Raw genomic sequence first — 21,451 nt, forward strand, 5'->3', positions numbered from 1 at the left:
AGTTAAAGAAAATTTAAATTTAATTAAAGTTTTTTTTATTATCTTTTAATTAACTTAAAAATTTAAATATAGATAGAACTATTTTACAATAGGCCATAAATATGGATATATAGATATTACTAAGATATCTATTAAATAAAAGAAATTTAATTCTAACCAGATAAGTATTTTATAGATGCAGGCCATGGTATATTGATGATAGAAGATTTAAGTTTAAATTTATAAATGATTGATTACATAGAATAGTAATAATCTAATCAATTTAAATTAAAATTAGTAATAAACGATGTTTCTAGATATCCTATGTTTCTAAATTATAGTGATTAGTTATCTATTCTTTTTATGCATTAATTAACTATAACACAGGGTTTAGGAATAAATGACTTTTATAACATCAATAGTGTTTTGGATACATAAAGACTAAATCAATATTCTATCATTGATTTCTAAACTACTTAAGTAGCAATACTAAATCCTAATCTTAACTTAATAAGCATTCTAAATAATTAAAATTAAAATGTAGTATAAACAATTCAATTAGATACTAATCTAAGCAATTAACTTATTAATGAATATTAAATAGTAAATATTCAATTCTCTCTTTTAATAGCTATATCTTTTGATAAATATCATGTAATAGACATTAAAAATTTTAGTTTAATAAAACATGATATAATATCGGATTGTAAGAAACTTTTTGTTTCAAATTCATTTTAAACTATATTTTACATCGATAGCTCTAACAAGCTTTATATTTTTGATTAGGCGCTTATATAATTCAAGTAGATAGTAATTTAAGGATATTAAAACTATTAAAGTATTTAGCATATAAATAGTAATATAGTTACTATTTTATTATCTCAAGAAACTGTTAGTTTTGTTTTTTACGATATAGAGAAATAGTCTCTCATTTCTATTCCAAATTATGAATAAAAATAAACAGTAAATTTATTTTTTAAAAATGAATTACATTTTACTTAATTAAAAAAAATTTTTAGTTTTTAATACAAAAATAAAGTTTAATTAATTCAATTTTAAATAAATTAGGATACGATTTATCAAGTCTTATTCACTAATTTTCAGGTAATATAGTAAACTTAAAATACAATGATTATTTTTTCATTTTAGAATTATCCTGTTTAGGAAATTTAAACTTACTAAATCCAAAGCGCTGTATCTTTTAATTTAGAATAAATTTTCTATTTGAATGGTTACTCAGATCCGTTTGTATTAATAAATCTATCAGATTACTTCTCGTATCTTTATAAATTAAGTAGTTCTCTACCAATCATTTTTGACCCTTCTGATCTAAATATGGTTAAAGTATTTGCTAAATTTATTAAGCCATGCATTAATGTAAGCACATAAGTAGATTCTTATCATCTCTATTTTATTTGTCCATTAAATACATAAATATATGATATAACATCGATGTAATACATTAATAATATAAAGTATTTAGCATCTGAAAAGAGTTATATGAAAAGTATTTAATATGTTGACAAAAATATCTTTTTAGTATTAGCAAATAATAAAATTGATGTTTTCGAGATAAACTATACATTTAAATAAAAAATTTTCACATTAAATTAACTAAATTACCCTAGCGTTTATGGTAAAAAAATATCATATTAATAAACAGAAATTGATTTTACAATTTACGGAGTTACGTCATAAAATATTTTTTAGTTTTCAGTCAAGCACAAATCATCATAATTTTAATAAAGCTAAAATTCTTATTAGTTAGTTCAAGTTGGAATAAACAGTGAATATGACTTATACAAAGTAAATTTTTTTAAATTTTAACATTTAATTTATTAAATAAAAAAATTTAAATATACTTAAAAGTTTCTGTATTCAATTTACAAAACACCTAAAAAAATAAAAAAATCATCTTAGTTTTTCTCACAAAATTATAAATTAAATCAAAAATTTTATTTCTAATTATTTAAACTATTATAAGGGTTTTATTGCATGTATTTATATAATTTTAAACCATAATAGAATTATATTATCCAGTAGTCGTTGGTATATGGCTTTGAAATGCTTAGATATTAATAGATTCTAACTAGTGATATAAATATGTAAATTAAAAAGTTTTTTTTTATATTTAAAAATTTAAATTAATATATAGAAATTTACCTTTTACAGTGTCTGATAACTTAAGTTAAAGGGCTAACTTTATCTTAGAATTTTAGTCAAGCGAAAATTAGAAGTATTAATTAACAATAATGAGCTCAAATTTGTTTTCTTCTTAATTTTAGAATATAAAATTTTCAAAACTATAATTAAATTTTGTTGTATAAGATAATAATTCTTTGGATATCAATCCTAATAAATAAATAAAGTATCTTCAAATATCAGAATCCATCTTATAAATTAGTGGATAAGGTAGTAAGATTTTAATCCATGATATATCAACTTTAGTTTTGAATGAAATAGAAATAAATTAAGAAAATATAAATAATTCTTTCGAATTTTAGAATATTTAGTCTATAATAATAAACAATTTTGTGGTGAAAAACATTAACTTTGTTGGTAATTTTAATTTTTTAACATTCTCTAACTGCCCTTAATTAACTTTAAGAAATGTCACTATCATTAATAGCAGTTTTTCAAATTATGTTTTTGATATTTTAAATGTTAATAATAAAATATTAATTTAAGACTTTACTATAAATAACTCATATTTTGGAATTGGAATAATTCATTTTGAGAATGTAGCTAATCTAAGTATGGAAAATATTAAAATTACTGAGGTCTACTAATTAAAGCTTATCAATAATGATGAAAATTACTATGCTTTTTAATTAACTAATGTGAAAATTGCTAATTTAATAAAGATAAATTTTAATAACATAAATAATTTAGGTTTTATTAAATACAATTAGTTATAATAATCTCTTTATTAAGAAATAATCATGGATACATTTTCTACTTATGAAAATATAATAAATTTCCCTATTTTACAAATAATTGCAGCTAATAGATTAACTATGAATAATTTTTAAATCTAAAAAGTTGAAGCTAATAGTAAAACAAACTTATTAGAAATATCATAAGCTGAAAAAATTCTAATAAATTAGCTAGAATTAATTTAATTAGATTATAATTATTAATCACGCCTTAGAAACCTTAATGATGCAAACTCTTCTTATGCAATTTTAATTTTAGGAGTAATTAAAGCTGTTTTGACAAATATAGTTATGGACAAAGTGAATTAGATTGGTTTAATAAGTGTTGATTCATATGAATCAACCATTTAGTAGATCTATTTAACTAATACCTTATATATAAGCTAATCTAAATTCAGCAACATAAATAATGCTGTTATTAGTTAACCGATTTTTAATTTTAATACAAAAAATTTAATTTTAGATTAATTTAATATAACGAAGGCAAATAATATATTTCACCTAATTGTAGCTAATCCGTTAAAATAATTCCAATATTTAAATTCTTAAATATAATAAATTTAACTTATAAATTTTTCTAGTACCTTATATCTACAAAATTCGGATGAATTTTTATTATAAGATGTGATATTTGATTAAATAAAATCACATCTAAGTAGTCCTTCATTAATTGTCAGTTAAGTTTAAAAAGTTACTATTTAAAAAAGTACATTTTAGTATTAAATGAATTATAATTTAGATAATGATAAATAATCAGATTCTTAATACGACGGAGCACTAAATTTTCAAAAATGCTCATAAATTGATATTTAATAATCTATTTTTAAAGATAACTAAAGTTTCAAAAATGGAGGAGCTATTTATTTTTCTAATAGTCAGAAGATAATAATACAAAATTCTTAATTTATTTCTAATAAAGCTTTAACTATGTGTGGAGGCGCTATTTATTTGATATCTTCAAATATTATTATTGTCAACAGCTTATTTAGAGACAATTATTCAATTATGGAGAAAGGAGGGGCAATATATATCTAAGGATATCAAATCTAACTTACAGATAAAACAACTATTATTAATAACAAAGCTTATATTGGAGGAGGAGTTTATTATGATTTAGCAACTACTAAAATACAAAAGGATACAACTGTAATAATCTTAAATAATTTAGGACACTTTTATGGTAAAAACCTTGGATCTTAACCTAGAAAAATAAAATAAATTAACCATATAAGCAAATAGTAAACAAATGCAATTACGATATCTAACTTTTAAAGTGGAAATTTTACTAAATAAAAAATCTATATTTAATTATTTGATGAAGAAGATGAGCCCCTTGATTTTTCTTTGAAGAATAATTTTGATATTCTTACAAGTAGTATTTAGTAAGAAATAAACTTATATCAAATTGCATTCGATGAATAATAATTAACAGACCAAATTTCAATTTCTGTTGGTGATTAAGCTTAATTTGATTAGGCTACTTATATGTTCAAACTTAATTTTACAGCTTCTTTTAAAAGCTAAACCAGCTTTGATCTAAGTTTAGTTTCATTCCTTACATTTAGCAAAATATCAATACCTTTAAAGCTGAACTTTAGACCTTGTGAAATTGGTGAAATCAAATATTTTAGATCTGGATATACTTAGTAAATATTATAAATAACTATTAATATTAATATTTTTTTTTCAACTAAAATTAATTAATAGATGTGATTAATGCTCAGAAGGAACTTATTCTTTAGCTGATCCAAATAAATCTAACCACTAAATTTAATGTAATATTTGTCCAGATTCAGCTTAGTACTGTTAAGGGAGATCAATCATTTTAAAAGATAATTATTGGAGAGAATCAGAACTAACAGATAATATATATGAATGCTAATTCAATGGATGCAGTTATTAATAAGAAAATATAAATGGGTGTGTTAGAGGTTATACTGGAGTACTTTGTTAGGTTTGTGATATTTAAGGAGACTTTTGGTTAGAATCATATGGCTCTTAGGGTAATTAGTGTTTGAAATGCTCCAAATTATATCTAGTTTATATAATAACTTCTCTATCTATATTATTTTACATTTTATATATACACTACAGCTTAAATTCATAAGCAGAATAAAAAATTTTAATTATTCAATTAAATTATCTAAGAAAATTGAATATGTTATACTTAAGTAAATCAAAGTTATAGGGTTCTGACTCAGCAGGTCTTACTAAAGTCTTCTTGCATTATATTTAAATATTCTCAACAACTATTAACTTTTATGAGAATATACCACTAATTGTTAAACAACCAGTAGATATAGGAGGTAATCCTACAAATGTCACTTACAAAAGTTTTGATTGCATATTTAAAGGATCACCCATAAAAATAGTGTGGATTAACAGATTGCTAATGTAGATAGCTTAATTAGCATTTATTTCTTTGATAATTTTCTTGTATAACATTTATAAAAACAGAAAGAATAAAAAAAAATTTTATGGAAAAATTTATGCTGTTTTCTTGTACTTATATTATTATCCTTCTTTAACCAAGCTTTTAATTTCACTTTGCTGGTGCTAGAAAATAGGATCTAATTATTACCTAACCAATGACTATAGCTAAAAATGCTTTACAAGAACACATACTTTAACTATGATATTAATAATACTTCCTTTAACAGTAGCTTGGACAGTAGGAATTCCTTTCCTTTTATTTTTAAAAATGAGAAGAGCGTAAAAATAAAATAAAAGTGAATCTATAAGATACACACTAACTTATTATATCCTACAGTAAGGCTACAGAAAATAGTATTACTATTGGGAATTAGTAAGAATGTTTGAAAAGTTCTTGATAATGTTAGTTCTAGATAGCTATTTCTCAAATGTAATTTAAAAATTAGTAATTACTTTTGTTTGCTTTACATATCTCTAATTAGTTATTAGCTTTAAGCCTTTCTAAATATCTTCATAAATGAAAATGGAATTACTTTTATCACAAATAATTGTTGCATCTCTTATGTTCTAGTCAATTCTTGATACTTAATTATTATCTTAATAATTAAGCTATTTTATTATTAGCATTTTATCTTTGATAAATATTTATGGAATAATAAAAGTAATAAATTAATATCTTATCCTAACAAAAACTTTAATAGTTTATTAAGATGATAATTCCAAATTAAAAAAAATTCTTTTTAAGATTAAGTACTTTTAACGATTATTTAAAAAACCTAATGTGACTATATTTAGAGTAAGTTATCTTTGGAAAAAAGTTTAATCTAAAATTGTTAAAAAAAATGAGCAAACTGTTACCACAAATTAACATAGAACAAATAGCACAGATAAATATGAGAAATGGCTATAATCAAATGAAAATCACAATAGATTTTAAAGATCTCCATTATCTAATATCAAAGTATTTTTTAATTTTTATATTTAGATTAATTTTTACTTATTAAAAAGGAAACAAACAGTGATCTTATCATATTTTAGCAATCTGAATCCAGCATCATAAATCTTTGAATAATAACAAATATTTTTTATTGAAATAAATTTCTTAATTTTTTTAAGATAGTTAATTTTATAAATATTAATTTTACTTTTAGTTTTAGTAAAAATTAAATAGATTTTATTTATGAGTTAATTTAATATTGTATTTTATTTTTAAATGTATTAACTTCATAATTTATTTCAAACATTTTTACTCAAACATAAAATTAAAATATATAATTTTTAAATCTACTATGAAATTTACATAATTATTAAATCAATTCTTCATATTTTTATTCCAAATAATTCAAATAATGGATAAGAGTTTAAAAAAATATTTAATTTAATATTCTTTGAAAATAGCAAAAACCTAGTAATGATTTAAAATATTTTAATTTAAATAGTATGATATAATTATTTTAATTTATAAAAATAGAAACTATCTTTAAATGTCTAAAAATAATTCATAATTTAATTAGTAGCTATTGAATATATCATAAAATCTTCATCTTAACTGTTTAGTTTTACCTTAATAGTAATCCATTTATTTATTTATAAATTTGATTTATAGAAATAGTTATTTACAATTGCTTAATTAACATCTGTTGAAAACAAATTTTTTATTTTGCAAGCTAGAAATGAAATACAAATTATTAGTTCTATTCTTATCACTTATAAATAGTTTGTTTAGGTCATAAGCAACTGATAGAACTTGCGATCTTACATAAATTTATCTAAAAGATAAACTCTTTTGCGATAAATGCATAGATAATTGTTTGATATGTGATAGCAATTAAGAATGCCAAAAATGCAAAGATGGATTTTATTTGGTAATATTTTTCTTTTTTTCAGTCATTCTAATATTTTAAATAAAAGGACATGAACTTTTAGTGCTAAAAAACATGCCAAATAAGACAATTTCAAAGTTAAGAGAATTCTATTTGCTAAATTTGCCCAATACCTAATTGTTTGTAATGCTCAAATATGTATACATGTGATTAATGTATAAATAGTTTTTCTTTAAGCGATGATAAAACTTAATGCATAGGATGCAAAAAAGAAGATTAAATGATTATTAATGGTTAAAATAGGTGTTCTCTTTAATGCTATGCATTTTTAAATACTGTTTAATATGAAAATTGCTCAAAATATAATGAATTTTAAGATTTAAACATTTAATTTTCTGTATTCCAGACTTAACCATTAGAAACCTTATTACAAATAAATAAGTATACCACAGCAATCACAAACGAAGATATTGTAATTAAATTATTCTGTTTATTCTATATACTCAATATTAAATTAAGATTTTTTTTACTTTAATTATCTTGCTAAAATTAATGAATTAATTTTTAATTTCATATATAATTAACAAAAATTAAAATAAACTTTATTCTAATTTAAAAGGTAATAGGAATAACTAAAACTCAAGTTCATCTATTCCATACATACCCAAATCTTTAGCTTTATAAAATATTTAGTTTATAAAATCCAATTATAGATTAAGTAATTGTAAATGATTAGCTTATCATTCTATTTAAAAAAGGATAATTTACTTACTTAATAGGAGTTATTGATTTTTATGAATAAAGCATAAAATTTCCTCTAACTTATTTGATTACCTCTTTTTAAATTCCTTTTTTAACATAAAAATATGTTTTTACAAATTCTGATGGCTAAATACTATTACTATCATTAAATAATTTCCAATATTTTAATACAAATTTTAACACAATTTAAAGTTATGCTATATGTTGTAAAGGAGATTTAATGATTACATAAGACAACACCTTTCCATTCCCTAATTTTATTTATTTGGATAGCTAGTAGTTGAATGCCAATATACTAGTACCTGATATAGATGTAACTCAATAATAAATCCTTTATTAAAATTTGGATAAAAATCTAAACTACATAATAACCTAAGAGTTAAATATTATTAGAATGTACTTAATTTAGGTTACAAAAACTACTTTTGTTAGTAGAGTAAATTTTTTTTTTTAATTAAAAAATATATTTACTTTATAATAATTAATATTTTATTTTTTTATAGTAAATACAAAGTTTTTAGATATAAATTCCTTCTGTTCTATTATTTATCTTATAAGATACCTTGATTTTTTAGTTCTAAAACTGTAAAATTAATTTTTTTTATTACACTTTAAATTTAAATAACAATTTTTATAAATTATTTTTTTAGAATATTAGGTTTGGTCAAACAGTTTAATAATACAGTATTTTGAAATATAATAGCAATCATAAATAAATATAATAGATAATTATATTTTGTTATAAAATCAAACTTGGATTTAAATTTATTAATACAAGAATAGTTAAGTGAATTTTGTTTTTAATTATACTAATTCTTATTTTAACTTACAGCAATCATTTAAATTTATTTATAATGATAATCTTTTGTTTTGCCTTAATGGTTAAATTGAATAAATCAATCTCGAAAAGAGCTAGAATAATGAAATAATATCAAAAAATTTTGCCTATCTATCAAAAAATCCTATTTACTATTAGCAATATTAATAGATTGTTTATTATCCTCTTTACAATAAAGTTGCTTTTATTTTTAGTTCAGAATATATAATATCTGATGTATTTAAAGAATAAATTGCTATCAAAGGTTCAGTTTAATTTTAAATAGTTTCAGCATTTGGTACTTCTAAATTTCTGTATTTGGCTGATTTATTTACTATTTATTAATTAAATATATTTACAAATCAAATATCTCTCTATTAAACTTTCGTTAATATCTTCATAATCTATGTTTAACTCAAAGATGATACTTAATTATTAATTATGAATACTCCAGATTTCCTAACAAGTAATCTGGCCATAATAAAAGGAGACTAATTCACTAAAATAGATGTTTCATCATATAATTCATTTATAGATTCTAATACAGTTTAAAGTGCAGTAGGAGTTTTCACTATTTAAATATAGAAAACCTTAATAGTATTGAGTAGCATAAATCTTTAATAGATTTTATTAATTTAGATGGTAAGATAATATTAACTAACACCCTCTTCTTTAATATGCTTGATAGATTCTCAAACTTTCATTTACTCTTTATAAGACTAATCATAACAAGTTTTAACAAATATTTCTTATAGGTCAATAATTTACTTACCAAATATTAACACCATAGTTTTTTTCCCTTCTCAAGGAGATTCAGATCCAACTAAACTTATATCTTATTGTGTGCTATAACCAAATTGTTAAGTTAAATAAACAAACATATAAAAATCTAATGGAGCATTATACAACCATATTTATTAGTTAAATGATTAATATATTAATCTACTAGATATTTCTAATAATGAATTAGTTTATACTAAATATTATCTATGTTCAGATGATTGTGCAATTGTTTCAATCAACCCTGTTGCTAACTCAGATAGAGTTCTTAGCATTAGTTTAGTAAACCTTAAATTATTTTTATTGTTTAATTATTTATTTTTAATCTAATGCCAACTTATAAAAATTTTTAGATTTAATAAATTTGATATTTTAATATTTAGTAATAAATATTTTTAAAAATATTTAGAAAAAGTTACATTTTTTAAACTTAAAACGAACTTTACATATTATAAATTTTTATTAAAAAAAAGAGCTATTTGTCAAATAAAAGCCAAAGTATTCTATTTGATTTGGAGACAAAAAAACTGAAAAACATTTATTTTGAAATTAAAAATGAAATTAAATATAAAAATAATATAATAGCTTACTCAATAGGTTCATATTTAAGTATAAATTTGGTTTCGTTTAGTTTGAATAAGTTGTAAGAAAAATTATTTGGGGACCAATATCAATTTAATTAGAACTTATAAACTAATTTTATGTATAAAAATTGGACATTAAATAATAATAAAATTTCTATTTTTGAATTAGAATAAGGAATCTTCAAAACATTTTAAGGTACTTCTGAAATAAATAAAAAATTTAAGTTTATTAATAATTATCATAATAGGTACAATTATAAATGTAACTGATATCAATGGAAATCTATAAACCTTCAGTAATTTATTGTATCTTAAAGAATATGACTCAATTGTGTAGGAATTACCTTTAGTATCAGATATTTTATAAGATTATCGGACTTACTTTGTTTAAAATTAAAGTAATATCACCCAAGTTTATAAATTTAATAGTTCAAGCATCATGCTTTAATTAATTTAAGGTGATTAAGAGAGATATTTTTTGATTAGAGATGAAGTTGGTTACTCATATTTAGATTATATTTCAAATTATAAATTTTTCATAGACTCTAACCTTAACTTAGATAGATATTATGGATTTGTTTGGAGAGATGCCAAACAGTAAAAATATTTAGTATTTGAAAGCTCACAGAAAATAGCTATTTACGACTTTAATGGAAATTTAATAAAATCATCCGATGAAATAAAGCAAGATGGAGGTTGTTTTTAATATGTAGGTTAATATTATCAATATATGATTTTTTTTATTTCTTATATTAACACAACCATCTATAAAGTAGATTTAAACAGCTTTAATTTAACAAATTAATCATTATACTCTTAATTAGTTTACAGATAGAGTATTTTTAATATTTACCAATTAAATATAGATGATAATATAGGAATTTTTACTGACTACAAATCAGTTAATATAGTAGATCTATTAAATTTTAATGCTCTATTTTCATGTAACTTTACTAATGCATAATTTACTAAACCTTTAACATGGCTTGGAAGAGATTAACAACTAAAAGTAATTTAAATTTTGTTTTTCAAGTATTAAAATAAATTCAAAATATTTTTTTTTCTAATTTATTTTAAATAAAATTTTCAATAAAATATTTTTTTTTAATTTAGAAAAATTACATTAATAATTTTTTTTAAATAAAAGATTGAGATTCTTTATAATTTTTACTAAATAGTGTTTGTCAACTATTAATAACAATCTTGCAATATTTTTAATTTACCTGTATAATAGTATAAACCAACATTATTTATGGATTCAGATCATAAATTGTTGATTATAGAGTATGAATACTAATCAAATATTTTAATTTTCTAATATCCAAGTATGACTATTTAATATAATTTCAATAGATAAGGTTCTGTAGATAACTTCCTAAATTTTAAAACTATTTAAATGTATTATAGTAAAAGTTTGTCTAATTTTTATTATACTTTTAATGATCAATTATCTGACAATACTTCCTTACTCTAAAAAATAAAAATGATTGATATAAGCCAAGTAAATTACATACATGAATTTAAAAATAAATTGAGCTTCTACACAATAGATAATGAAAATTTGTATATCATAAATCAAAACATTAAAACTTTAAATGTTATCAGTTTACAAAATCATTAAATAGTGAATTATTAAAAACTAAGAAGTAGTGCTAAAATTGATGATGTAGATATATTTTAGTTGGCTTCAATAAATAATAACTAACTAATAGCCATAAGCTATGACATTTATTATATAATTGAAAAAAGTAATTTACTAATAGGATAAACTTAATAAATGTAAAATAATTAAATTATATTAACATATAATAGTTAATATGTATTCACAGTAAAATTAAATGATTAAAATATCTATGAATTAAATATTTTCAACTCTAAGACTTTAGCCTTTTAAACCATATTAAGTTTAAATATTCAAGGACCTGATTATATAGAAGCAAAAGTAATCGAAATAAACCCTTAATTTATTGGATTTAGAATAGATTCTTTACAAGACATAGGTTAGTAATACCTTTTGTTTGATTTAATAAACTTGGAAATTATTAGTCAGATATCAATGAATGGGATCGTAAATATTTTATTTATTTCTAATATAGAAAATATTAAAAATCTTTTTTTATAGAAAAGTTTAATTTCCTGTTACAACGATGATTCAGTTTTAGTAATAGTAAGATCTGTTAACCAAAATTATTAAATAGAAGTTTTTAAGATAGTATATGTTAATACAAATTATTAGATATATACTATATAGAAAATTGTCTGCACTTAATCTTGCTTTGTTGATTCTTTATTTTAAGAAAATAACTAATATTTTATCATTCTTAATAGTGGAGAATCGCTTTCCTATTTATTTAATTTATCATAGATTTAGTAGTTCAATACGTAAAGCATTGATCCTTTAAAGTAATGGGTGAGACCTTGCTAAAATAGCAAAGTGGTTCTTGATAATTAGTACATATACATGATGTGTCCCTTTAAATCTAATATTTATAGCCTAATTTCTTTAAGATATATAAATGAAATCAAATCAAATGCATTTACAGACTCTCAAATAGATAGCATTCATAATTTTGATAAAAACTTTTTTTTAGTTTTGTATAACAATAAAATAGAGCTGTATGAAATACAAAAATTTTATAAAAAGCTTATTAAAACTATTGATTAGATTATTAATCCAATATTAATATCTCCACCTAAATCTGTCATAAATATATCAGACAACTAAACTCGCTAAATTAGCTTACAAATACTTTCAGATTATATGATCTTTAAGTATTCGATTACATACACCTCGTTTTAATTTATGCCGAAACATTATAAAATACAATCTATAGATTTTGTTTAGATAGTAATTAACTAAATCGAGGATTTTCAATAAGTAATTTATTAAATTAAATTCATCTATAATCAATAATTATTTAAATAATTTAATAGATTTGTGCTATTTAAACAGAATAAAATGGTTAAAATTTGAGGTACTAGCTTTTCTTCAATACATCAAAGATACTGTAAATAAATTTTTTGATTTATTTTTTTATAAACTTGAAACATTAATTAATTATTTTATTTTTTTTATAATAATCTTAAATTTATTTTTTTATTTTAAAACAATAGAAACCCATTCCCAATATGCAATAATAATTTTTTTAGCAGGAATAATGTGATAGAATATACTTCATCCGTAGACAATTTTAATTAACCTAAATATACTATATATATTCAGGATAACCGTTTTATTAAATCATACTTCTAATAAATCCTTTTCTCAAATGTTTTCATACAATTTTAAAAGGTCAGCTCTCTAAATCTAATATCTAAAAGCGCTGCATTAAAACTCTTATAGTTTTAAAATGTGAGCTTTTAGTCTGATTCACAGTAAATCATAGTTACTTTGAGCTAAATAGATACTTTGATTTTTAGTAACATATAAATTAATGACTAAATATTTAATTAACAATTTATTTTACAAAACATAAATACTTTAATTTTTTAGAATTTCAAGTTGTAAAATATTAAAAGATTAACGAATTTAGAGATGTTTTTATTTAAAGATGTAAAGAAAATCATAGTTTAATCCTTTTCAATAATTGATAGCCAAATTAGCTCTACTATTTTTAATGTTAGCTACTCTTAAAACTAACAATCATAATAAACTAGTATAGTTGTCAATAATTTAAATATCAGAAATTCTAATTTTATCAAAGATATTTTTTTGTTAAATTCGTTAAATTCAATTTTATTTTAAACTTTAAATGTTTATTCAGATGATATTAACAAGTCTTAAGTGATTGTTATTAATTGCTAATAAATATGGGATTAGGTTACCATAGATTAAGTAAAAATTATCAATTACCCAAATTTGAGTATTATAAGTAGTAGTAATAACTAATTAAGCTATTTAAATGGTTAAAATTATAACTAATTTATTTTATAATCTGTGATTTAAAATATATAAATAAACAGTTATAACTGCTTACAGCCTTTGATTTATTTAGACACTCACTAAAAAGTGAGTCTTTTTAATATATAAGTAGATTTAATAAGTGTTGAGCCTTAGACAAATATAATCTAAATTTTGTTAGCAAATTAAGTCTTATTTAACTAATTAGTTTTCAATTTTGAAGAGAGACAATTAAGTGAAAATACATTCAGAATGGTTTAACAAAAAACTCCACTTTATATTATTTAATTTTAAGGTACTAAACAAGTTATTATAGATAGCTTGATAATTCATAACTCCAAATAAATCGGAGTGCTTCAAGCTACTTCTTTATAATAAGACTATGTCATTTGGGAAAATTTATAAATTATTTTAGATAAAATAACTCTCAAGAACTCAAATTAAGTTGATACACCCTATCTATTTAATATAGAGTGCCTGAATGTTACTTTGATTAACAATTATATATCTAACATAAATGTTTTGAATGATATTTATAATATACAGTCATCTAATATGATAGAAGTTGATAGCTCTATCTTTTAAAATATTTAAATAGGAAAATCTTCAGTCATTCATATAATCAATAATTCAAATAGAAATAAAAACATTTTATTTTACAATACAAGTTTTATTGGTGTTAACTCAATACAAACTACTTCTTCGATAAAGGTTGAAAGTTTATATAATTCAGCTTAGAAAGTTTAAGGATTGTTGAATATAACAAATTGTACATTTGAAAGTAATATTAATAATGGATAAAAGAATATTGATTATTTTATTTAGAGCAGTTTTGGAGGATCTATTTATGTAAATAACTTTGAATAAGTTTTAATAAATGATTCTGTATTCAATAATAATACATGCTTTACTAGTGGAGGAGCTATTTTATTCTATTCTATAGATAAAATTTCAATTAATAATTCTAATTTTATTAATTGCAAATCGCTATATTCTTCTGGAGGAGCTATTTTTATAGACAACACGAATAATTAATATTTATCATCAGAATATAATTGCATACTGAATAGGAATAGATTTCATGAAAATAGTGCAATCTAAGAAAAAGGAGGAGCTCTTTTTATAAAAAAAACTAACCTCGTATTGTAAATGAATACTATTTTAAATAACTTAGCTGTTATAGGTGGAGCTATTTATATAGATCCAAAATACACTTCAGAAATCAAAAAATCATATAACACATTTACTAATAATTAAGGTATAAAATTTATTTATTTATATTTATTATTTATGCTTATTTTAAATAGGCTTGCTTTATGGTAACAACATTGGGTAAGACCCTTTAGACATTAAGTTTGTAGATAAAAGTGGAATCCCTTTAAATCAAAATCTATTTGTTTTAGATTAATTTTAAAGTGGAAACTACACAAAAAAAGGAGTTTATTTACAGTTTTTTGATAAAGAAAACAAAATTTTTAAATTCTAAGATATTAGAAATGAAACATTATCTGAGAATATTCAGTTAGAGCTCAAAAATTATACTTTAGAGGTTTCTAGTTTAGATTCGAAAGACAATATATCTATTTTAAATGGTACTTTATTAGAACTGGAGTAAAGTGAGATAGATTTATTTAAACTCAATATCACAGCTGCTTATAAAAATTAGAATACATCTATTCTCACAATTAAAGCTCCTTAATTTTAAAATATAAGCATACAATTTAAAATTGAGTTTAGAAGCTGCTAAATTGGTGAAATTAAAATCACAAGAAACTCTTATGTTATGTAAAAAATTTAATTTAGGGGATCATAATAAATTTTTTGATTTTTCCTCATAATTTTTATTTTTAAGAATAAATATCTCAAATGATTTTTTCTGACTGTTTTCAGAAATTAAATAATATTTTATTATAGGTTCTTCAAAATCTAATTTAGTCATAATAAATTAAATCTTACAAAATTTTTTATAAAAGTCTACTTATTAAATTTATACAAAGTTTAAACTATATATCTAATACTACTGCTAACTTTAAATTACATATTATAGGTGTGAAGAATGTGGACCTACAACTTATTCTTTGGTTGATCCTGATACGTAATAAGGTTAAGTTTAATGTAAATTGTGCCCAGAAGAAGCTCTAGCCTAATATTGTTATGGTAGCCATCTTAAACTAAGAGATGGATTTTGGAGAAGTTCTGTTTTATCAGATAATATTTACACATGTAAATCTGATGGCTGTAGTGAAACTAAATAAAATATAAATTTTTGCTTACAAGGGTATACAGGTCCTTTATGCGAGAGTTGCGATAATACAGGTAATATTTGGCAAATGTAATATGGAAAAAAAGAGGATAAGTGCTTGATTTGTTCTGACATAAATTCTGTTTTTTATAACCTTGCAATTATTTTATTCGTATACTTTTTTTATGCTTAGATGAGTATAAAATCATAAATTACAAGCAAATAGAGAGTAATTCGTTTAAAGTATTTATGTAAATTAAGGATGGTTTACCTAAATAAATCTATTGAGTCTAGTAAAGATAGCTCTATTTTAGTTAAAATATTTTTAAGTTATATATAAATATTCTCTTCTTGTGTTACAGTGTTTTCAAATTCAATTAGTGAATTATAGACTGTTTTGAATGTAGGAGGAGATCCTTCACAAGTCACTGCTAAGAGTTATGATTGTATTACTAAAATGTCTTAATATTATCCAGTGTGGTTAAATAGATTAATTTTTTAGTTATTACAAATTTTTTGGATATTACTTGGAATTTTAATGATTTAAAAAATAATAGCAAAAAGAAAGAAAAGAAAATTTTACAGTTAAATTTATTGTATTTTCATTTACCTCTTTTTCTTTCCTTCTTTATCAAAAATGCTAATATCTTTGATCCTTTGCTAAAAGATTGAGGGAAAATTATATCTTTTAAATGATTACTAATAGGAATGCTTTACTAAAGTACATTTAGTGTATAGCTTTTGCATTATATATCCAATTACTATTTGTTGGGCTTTTGTGATACCTTTTTTCCTCTATAAAAAAATGTCCCAGCATTAAAAGTAAAAATAAACTCAAAAAATTAACTACATTCTTTCATATTATTTTGTACAGTAGGGTTATAAGTCAAAATATTTTTATTGGGAAATAGTTAGAATGCTTTACAAGCTTACAATTATGGTATTGATTAATATTTTGAGTTAAGAAATTAGAAGTTTACTAATAGCTTTAGTTTGCCTATTTTACTATATATTAGTCTAAAGCAAGTAGCCTTTTCATTCAATAGTTTATATAAATATAGAAAAAAAGCTTACTCTTATTTTAGTCTACTCTTTAGTTTTGCAAGATTGTGCATTAATAAACGGTTATGGAAAAGAATTTTATTATTTAGCAATAACAGTTATACTATTAATTAATCTTTATGGCTTGCTAATTGTCTCTAAACTATATTTAGAAATACAAAGAGCTAACTTAAGCAGATTTTAAAACAATACAATAATCAAGAAAATTTTTGAATTAAAATTTTTCAAAAAATTTAAACCCTCTTTTGTGAATTTGCTTAGAATAAGTAGTCTTTGGAAACTGATTCATCAAAAATTAATAAAAGATAAAAAATAAATATGTAGTAATACCATAATATAAAGTATAAAAATTGAAGAAAATTTAAAATCTCAGTAACCAATTAAAGTTTAAAGCTGCGTTTCATCTGATTTAAATACAGTAAGGACTTAGGGTGTTCTTTTAACTATATAGTAAGCATTAGAAAATAATTTAGAATCACAATAAATTGGTGAAGACTAGGTAAAATATTTTAAAATTTAAAATAATTAATATTATATTAAATAAAAAGGTAATTCGATTCCCATCTTCATCATTTAGTTTTAGTTGAATTAAAGAGGCTCTTAGAAATAATAGCCCCTAATATTTCATAAATTTAATCTTATCCATTAGGTTTTGTGATAGAATCAAATCTGAAGAATTAACTGGCAATATAATTTTAAGAACAAACTAATAGAAGAATATATATTTATATAGCTAATAAAAGTATTATAGGAATGATTACTTAGATAGATTTATATAAAATATTTAAAGCTTTTCCTATCAATAAGCCAAATAAAAAGTGAAAAAATTCACAATAATCACACCTATTTGATAAAATAAATTTTTTCATAAAAAATCAGTATGTTCTTTGTATATTAACTATATAAAAATATCAGCAAAATTAAATTAATTAATGGTTTAAGCCTTAATATTTAAATATAATTAAATTATTTTACTTTTTTGTATGGATTTAATTCAGTATGTCACCAGATTTATCTACTTTTAATTATTTTGATTTGTAAATATTTTAAATTGTCCAACAATTATTCTTTAATTAACAAAACACTTCAATAATATTAAAATTAAAGTACTTAAAGAGATATTTTAAAGATTAATAAAAAAGGTAATTATATTTTCTTCCATATTTTGCTTAATTCTCATAAAATTTTAAATGATTATTAATTAATTAATTTTATGATATTTGATCCAAAATATAAAATAATTAATCTGATAATTAAACAGTTGAGTAAAATTAAATATATCTGACCAAAATATCTAGCTAAGTTATTTTTATCAAAATAGATTTAATTTATTATATTATTAAATTTTATTGTATTACCCTGTATTTATTAATTCATTAAATAATAATATAAAAAAAATTAATTTTTCAAATTTTAATTTTATTTAGATGATTACATCAATAAAATAATATAATTAATATGAAAAAAGATAAAAGAAATAAGTCTATTATAAAATAAATATTTTATTAATTTTACAAATTTTCAAATCTAAATACACTAAAGTAAAATAAATAATGTAATGTTTTTAATAATTCTATAAGGTCAAATCAGATTTAAAAGATGTATGTAAAAACATGGTGTGATTTGATTTGATTGGTTCTATAAATCTAGCATTATTTTTAAAAATTAAAATTATCTTTTTTAAATTGGATCCAGCAAAATTTATTTGTATTACATAAACTATTTATAAAAAAAAAATTGTATATAATCAGTACATATGTTTATCAAATAATTTACTTAATATACTTAAAAAGTAATTCAAATAAATAGATTTATTAAAATAAAAATTTTCTAGTGAAAATGAATATAAAGGCAATAAATATAGCTATCATTTGGTTAAATCTTACAGTTTAAGTAGTATTTAACTAAGTTTTTAAAGATATAGGTACTAGTTGTTAGTTTACAGGATATTTTTATGATTCTTCCACTGGAAAATGTGATTCTTGCATCTAGAATTGCTATAGCTGTATAAATAAAAATGAATGTATTCAATGTTCCTTCTAATATTATTTGGTAATCAAATTATTATTTGCATAATAGCAAAATTAAAAATATATAATTAATAAGGATGCAAATAAGAATTGCTAAAGCTAATGTCCTTAAGGATACTATCCAGATCAAGTAGATTTAACTTGCTTAAAGTGTCCAGATATTAATTGCTTAGATTGTGATAATTATGGATAATGTAAGAAATGTCAAGAAAACTACTAGCTTTCAGAAAATAAACAATGTTTGATTGATTTATGCTTATAAAATGAAGGGGTTTATAATACTTAAAAAGGATATTGCAGCTTAGATTGTGCTTTAGAAAATTAAATTTAGTAAATAAATTGCAAGTAGAACTTTGAAGAAGATCATGATTAAATAAATGATATTGACATTAGCTCATACTCAAGCCTAAGCAATGCAAATTTTATTTAAATACACAAATATAAAAAATATAATACATCTTATGTAAATTTTTTTAAATATCAATATATTAATTGACTGAAGAAAATTAAAAGATCATAGGTATAACATAGAATGAAGTAAAATTTTATGAGTCTCAATCTTTTAGATTCGTTAAAAGCTTTGATATGAAAAGCTATATTCAATAATCTGAATTATATCAAGATAGCTTAATAATTTAAAATAAAACAATTTTCATAAACATTAATCCATAAAATACTATTTTTGCTTTAAATTTGAATGACTTCTAACTAACTCAAATAGAGACTTTAACAACAATAAATTAATTTTATATTAATTAAGATCTATTGTACTACTTTGGTTCTAGTTCATATACTTAAATTAATCTAATAACAAAAGAGAAGTAGGCTCAATAAATGGTTTAATAGTTAGTGTCCTACTTCTGTATAGAAAGTTTAGATATGATTGTTTCCTTTTAAAAAAATATCAGGGTGTTTTACTTTACAGTATATAAGAATTAAAAGTTTAAAATAGTGAAATTTTCAAATATGTAAATTTAAAAAGTACAGTTTATTCATAAATGGAATGTAGTTGTTTTTACTTCTAAAAATTATGATGCTTTTATTTTACAAAAAATTTAATTTATTGAAAATTAAGACAAAGACATAGACTACGACATTTCAATAGTAACTCTTTAAATTTTACTTTATTTCAAAGAAAATTAAGTATGTATTTGCTTAAATTACTAAGAAAATAAAAATTAAATTTTTAATTAATATTTATTTATTAAGATTGCTCATAAAATTATAATTTTTATTAGTTAGGTTAAATTTATTGCAATACCTAAAAATCTAATTTAGTTCTAGGCAATTAGGAAGGACTTGTATTTATCTAGGATACAAATAGTAAATAATTTATAAATTTTGAACAATAATTTTATTAAAATAAATCAATTCAATATAGGTACAAATTTATAAGTTTATAAAGATTTCGTCTTGATATAGCAAGTAGTTGATAAAAAATTTTAAGTCATGGAATAAGAAAATGCTTTTATAGTTATAATTAATGATTAATTGGTGATTTATAAATGGGAGAGTGATAACTTTTAGGTTTCTTAAGGATATAATCCTTTTTTTACTATCAGAGATTCTTCTATTTTTTACAAGGAAAATTTAATTTTTTTATAAATGAAAGGAGAAGTTGAAATTTTAGACACGTCTCAGACTACTTAGTATAGTTATTTGTAAAGTTTTAGTAATAGTTTTGATAGTTATGCTTCTTTTGGGAATATTATAAATATTTTAATCTATAAAAGCACTATTTTCCTTGTATTTGAATAATAGATAGTTGTCTTTGATATTAGCTAGGTACATTTAAAAACTGTGCTTAAGTAACAAAGCATTTAATAAATAAAACAAGCATTTATTTCCTAAAATTATCTAATTTTGATAAAATAAAGTGAACTTTTAAAAATAAATATAGATGATTTTAGCTTTTAAAGCAGAGAAATTAGTTCTTTAGGTATCAATTATATTTTATTAGATCAATTTGGGTATTTGATAATTGAAGATTTAAATGAAGAAGATAAGTATTATTGTAAATTTGAAATAAATGTGAAAGACATGTAATAAGTATTTGTCTTAGAAACTAGTTTCAATCAAATAACTTATGTCGATTAAGTAAT

The 21,451-nt window shown here is 20.9% G+C and overlaps 4 protein-coding genes across 4 annotated transcripts; all 4 read left to right on the forward strand. All coding sequences in view use genetic code 6, as the record gives it.

Moving 5' to 3' along the window:
* Positions 1–631: 631 nt before the first annotated feature.
* TTHERM_000845772 (transmembrane protein, putative) lies at positions 632–1,649 on the forward strand (the record flags this gene model as incomplete). The annotated part of the gene is made up of 3 exons (XM_012795951.1): positions 632–942; positions 999–1,542; positions 1,608–1,649. 3 exons carry the CDS (start codon positions 632–634, stop codon positions 1,647–1,649), a joined length of 897 nt encoding a protein of 298 aa, XP_012651405.1.
* A 1,989-nt stretch (positions 1,650–3,638) lies between these two features.
* Positions 3,639–6,416, forward strand: TTHERM_000845775 (transmembrane protein, putative; the record flags this gene model as incomplete). Its single annotated transcript, XM_012795952.1, has 4 exons — positions 3,639–4,561; positions 4,623–5,778; positions 6,094–6,309; positions 6,357–6,416. The coding sequence occupies 4 exons, from the start codon at positions 3,639–3,641 to the stop codon at positions 6,414–6,416; spliced, it is 2,355 nt and encodes a 784-aa protein (XP_012651406.1).
* A 605-nt stretch (positions 6,417–7,021) lies between these two features.
* Positions 7,022–8,157, forward strand: TTHERM_000845778 (hypothetical protein; the record flags this gene model as incomplete). The annotated part of the gene is made up of 4 exons (XM_012795953.1): positions 7,022–7,213; positions 7,260–7,643; positions 7,791–8,039; positions 8,146–8,157. The coding sequence occupies 4 exons, from the start codon at positions 7,022–7,024 to the stop codon at positions 8,155–8,157; spliced, it is 837 nt and encodes a 278-aa protein (XP_012651407.1).
* A 2,074-nt stretch (positions 8,158–10,231) lies between these two features.
* Positions 10,232–17,906, forward strand: TTHERM_00845800 (transmembrane protein, putative; the record flags this gene model as incomplete). The annotated part of the gene is made up of 12 exons (XM_001009270.2): positions 10,232–10,310; positions 10,363–10,827; positions 10,981–11,123; positions 11,262–12,182; positions 12,237–12,992; positions 13,049–13,122; positions 13,229–13,295; positions 13,407–13,489; positions 14,078–15,273; positions 15,323–15,800; positions 16,063–17,818; positions 17,868–17,906. The coding sequence occupies 12 exons, from the start codon at positions 10,232–10,234 to the stop codon at positions 17,904–17,906; spliced, it is 6,057 nt and encodes a 2,018-aa protein (XP_001009270.2).
* Positions 17,907–21,451: the final 3,545 nt, after the last annotated feature.

This window comes from Tetrahymena thermophila (assembly GCF_000189635.1).
Source record: "Tetrahymena thermophila SB210 genomic scaffold scf_8254783, whole genome shotgun sequence".
Taxonomy (NCBI): domain Eukaryota; phylum Ciliophora; class Oligohymenophorea; order Hymenostomatida; family Tetrahymenidae; genus Tetrahymena; species Tetrahymena thermophila.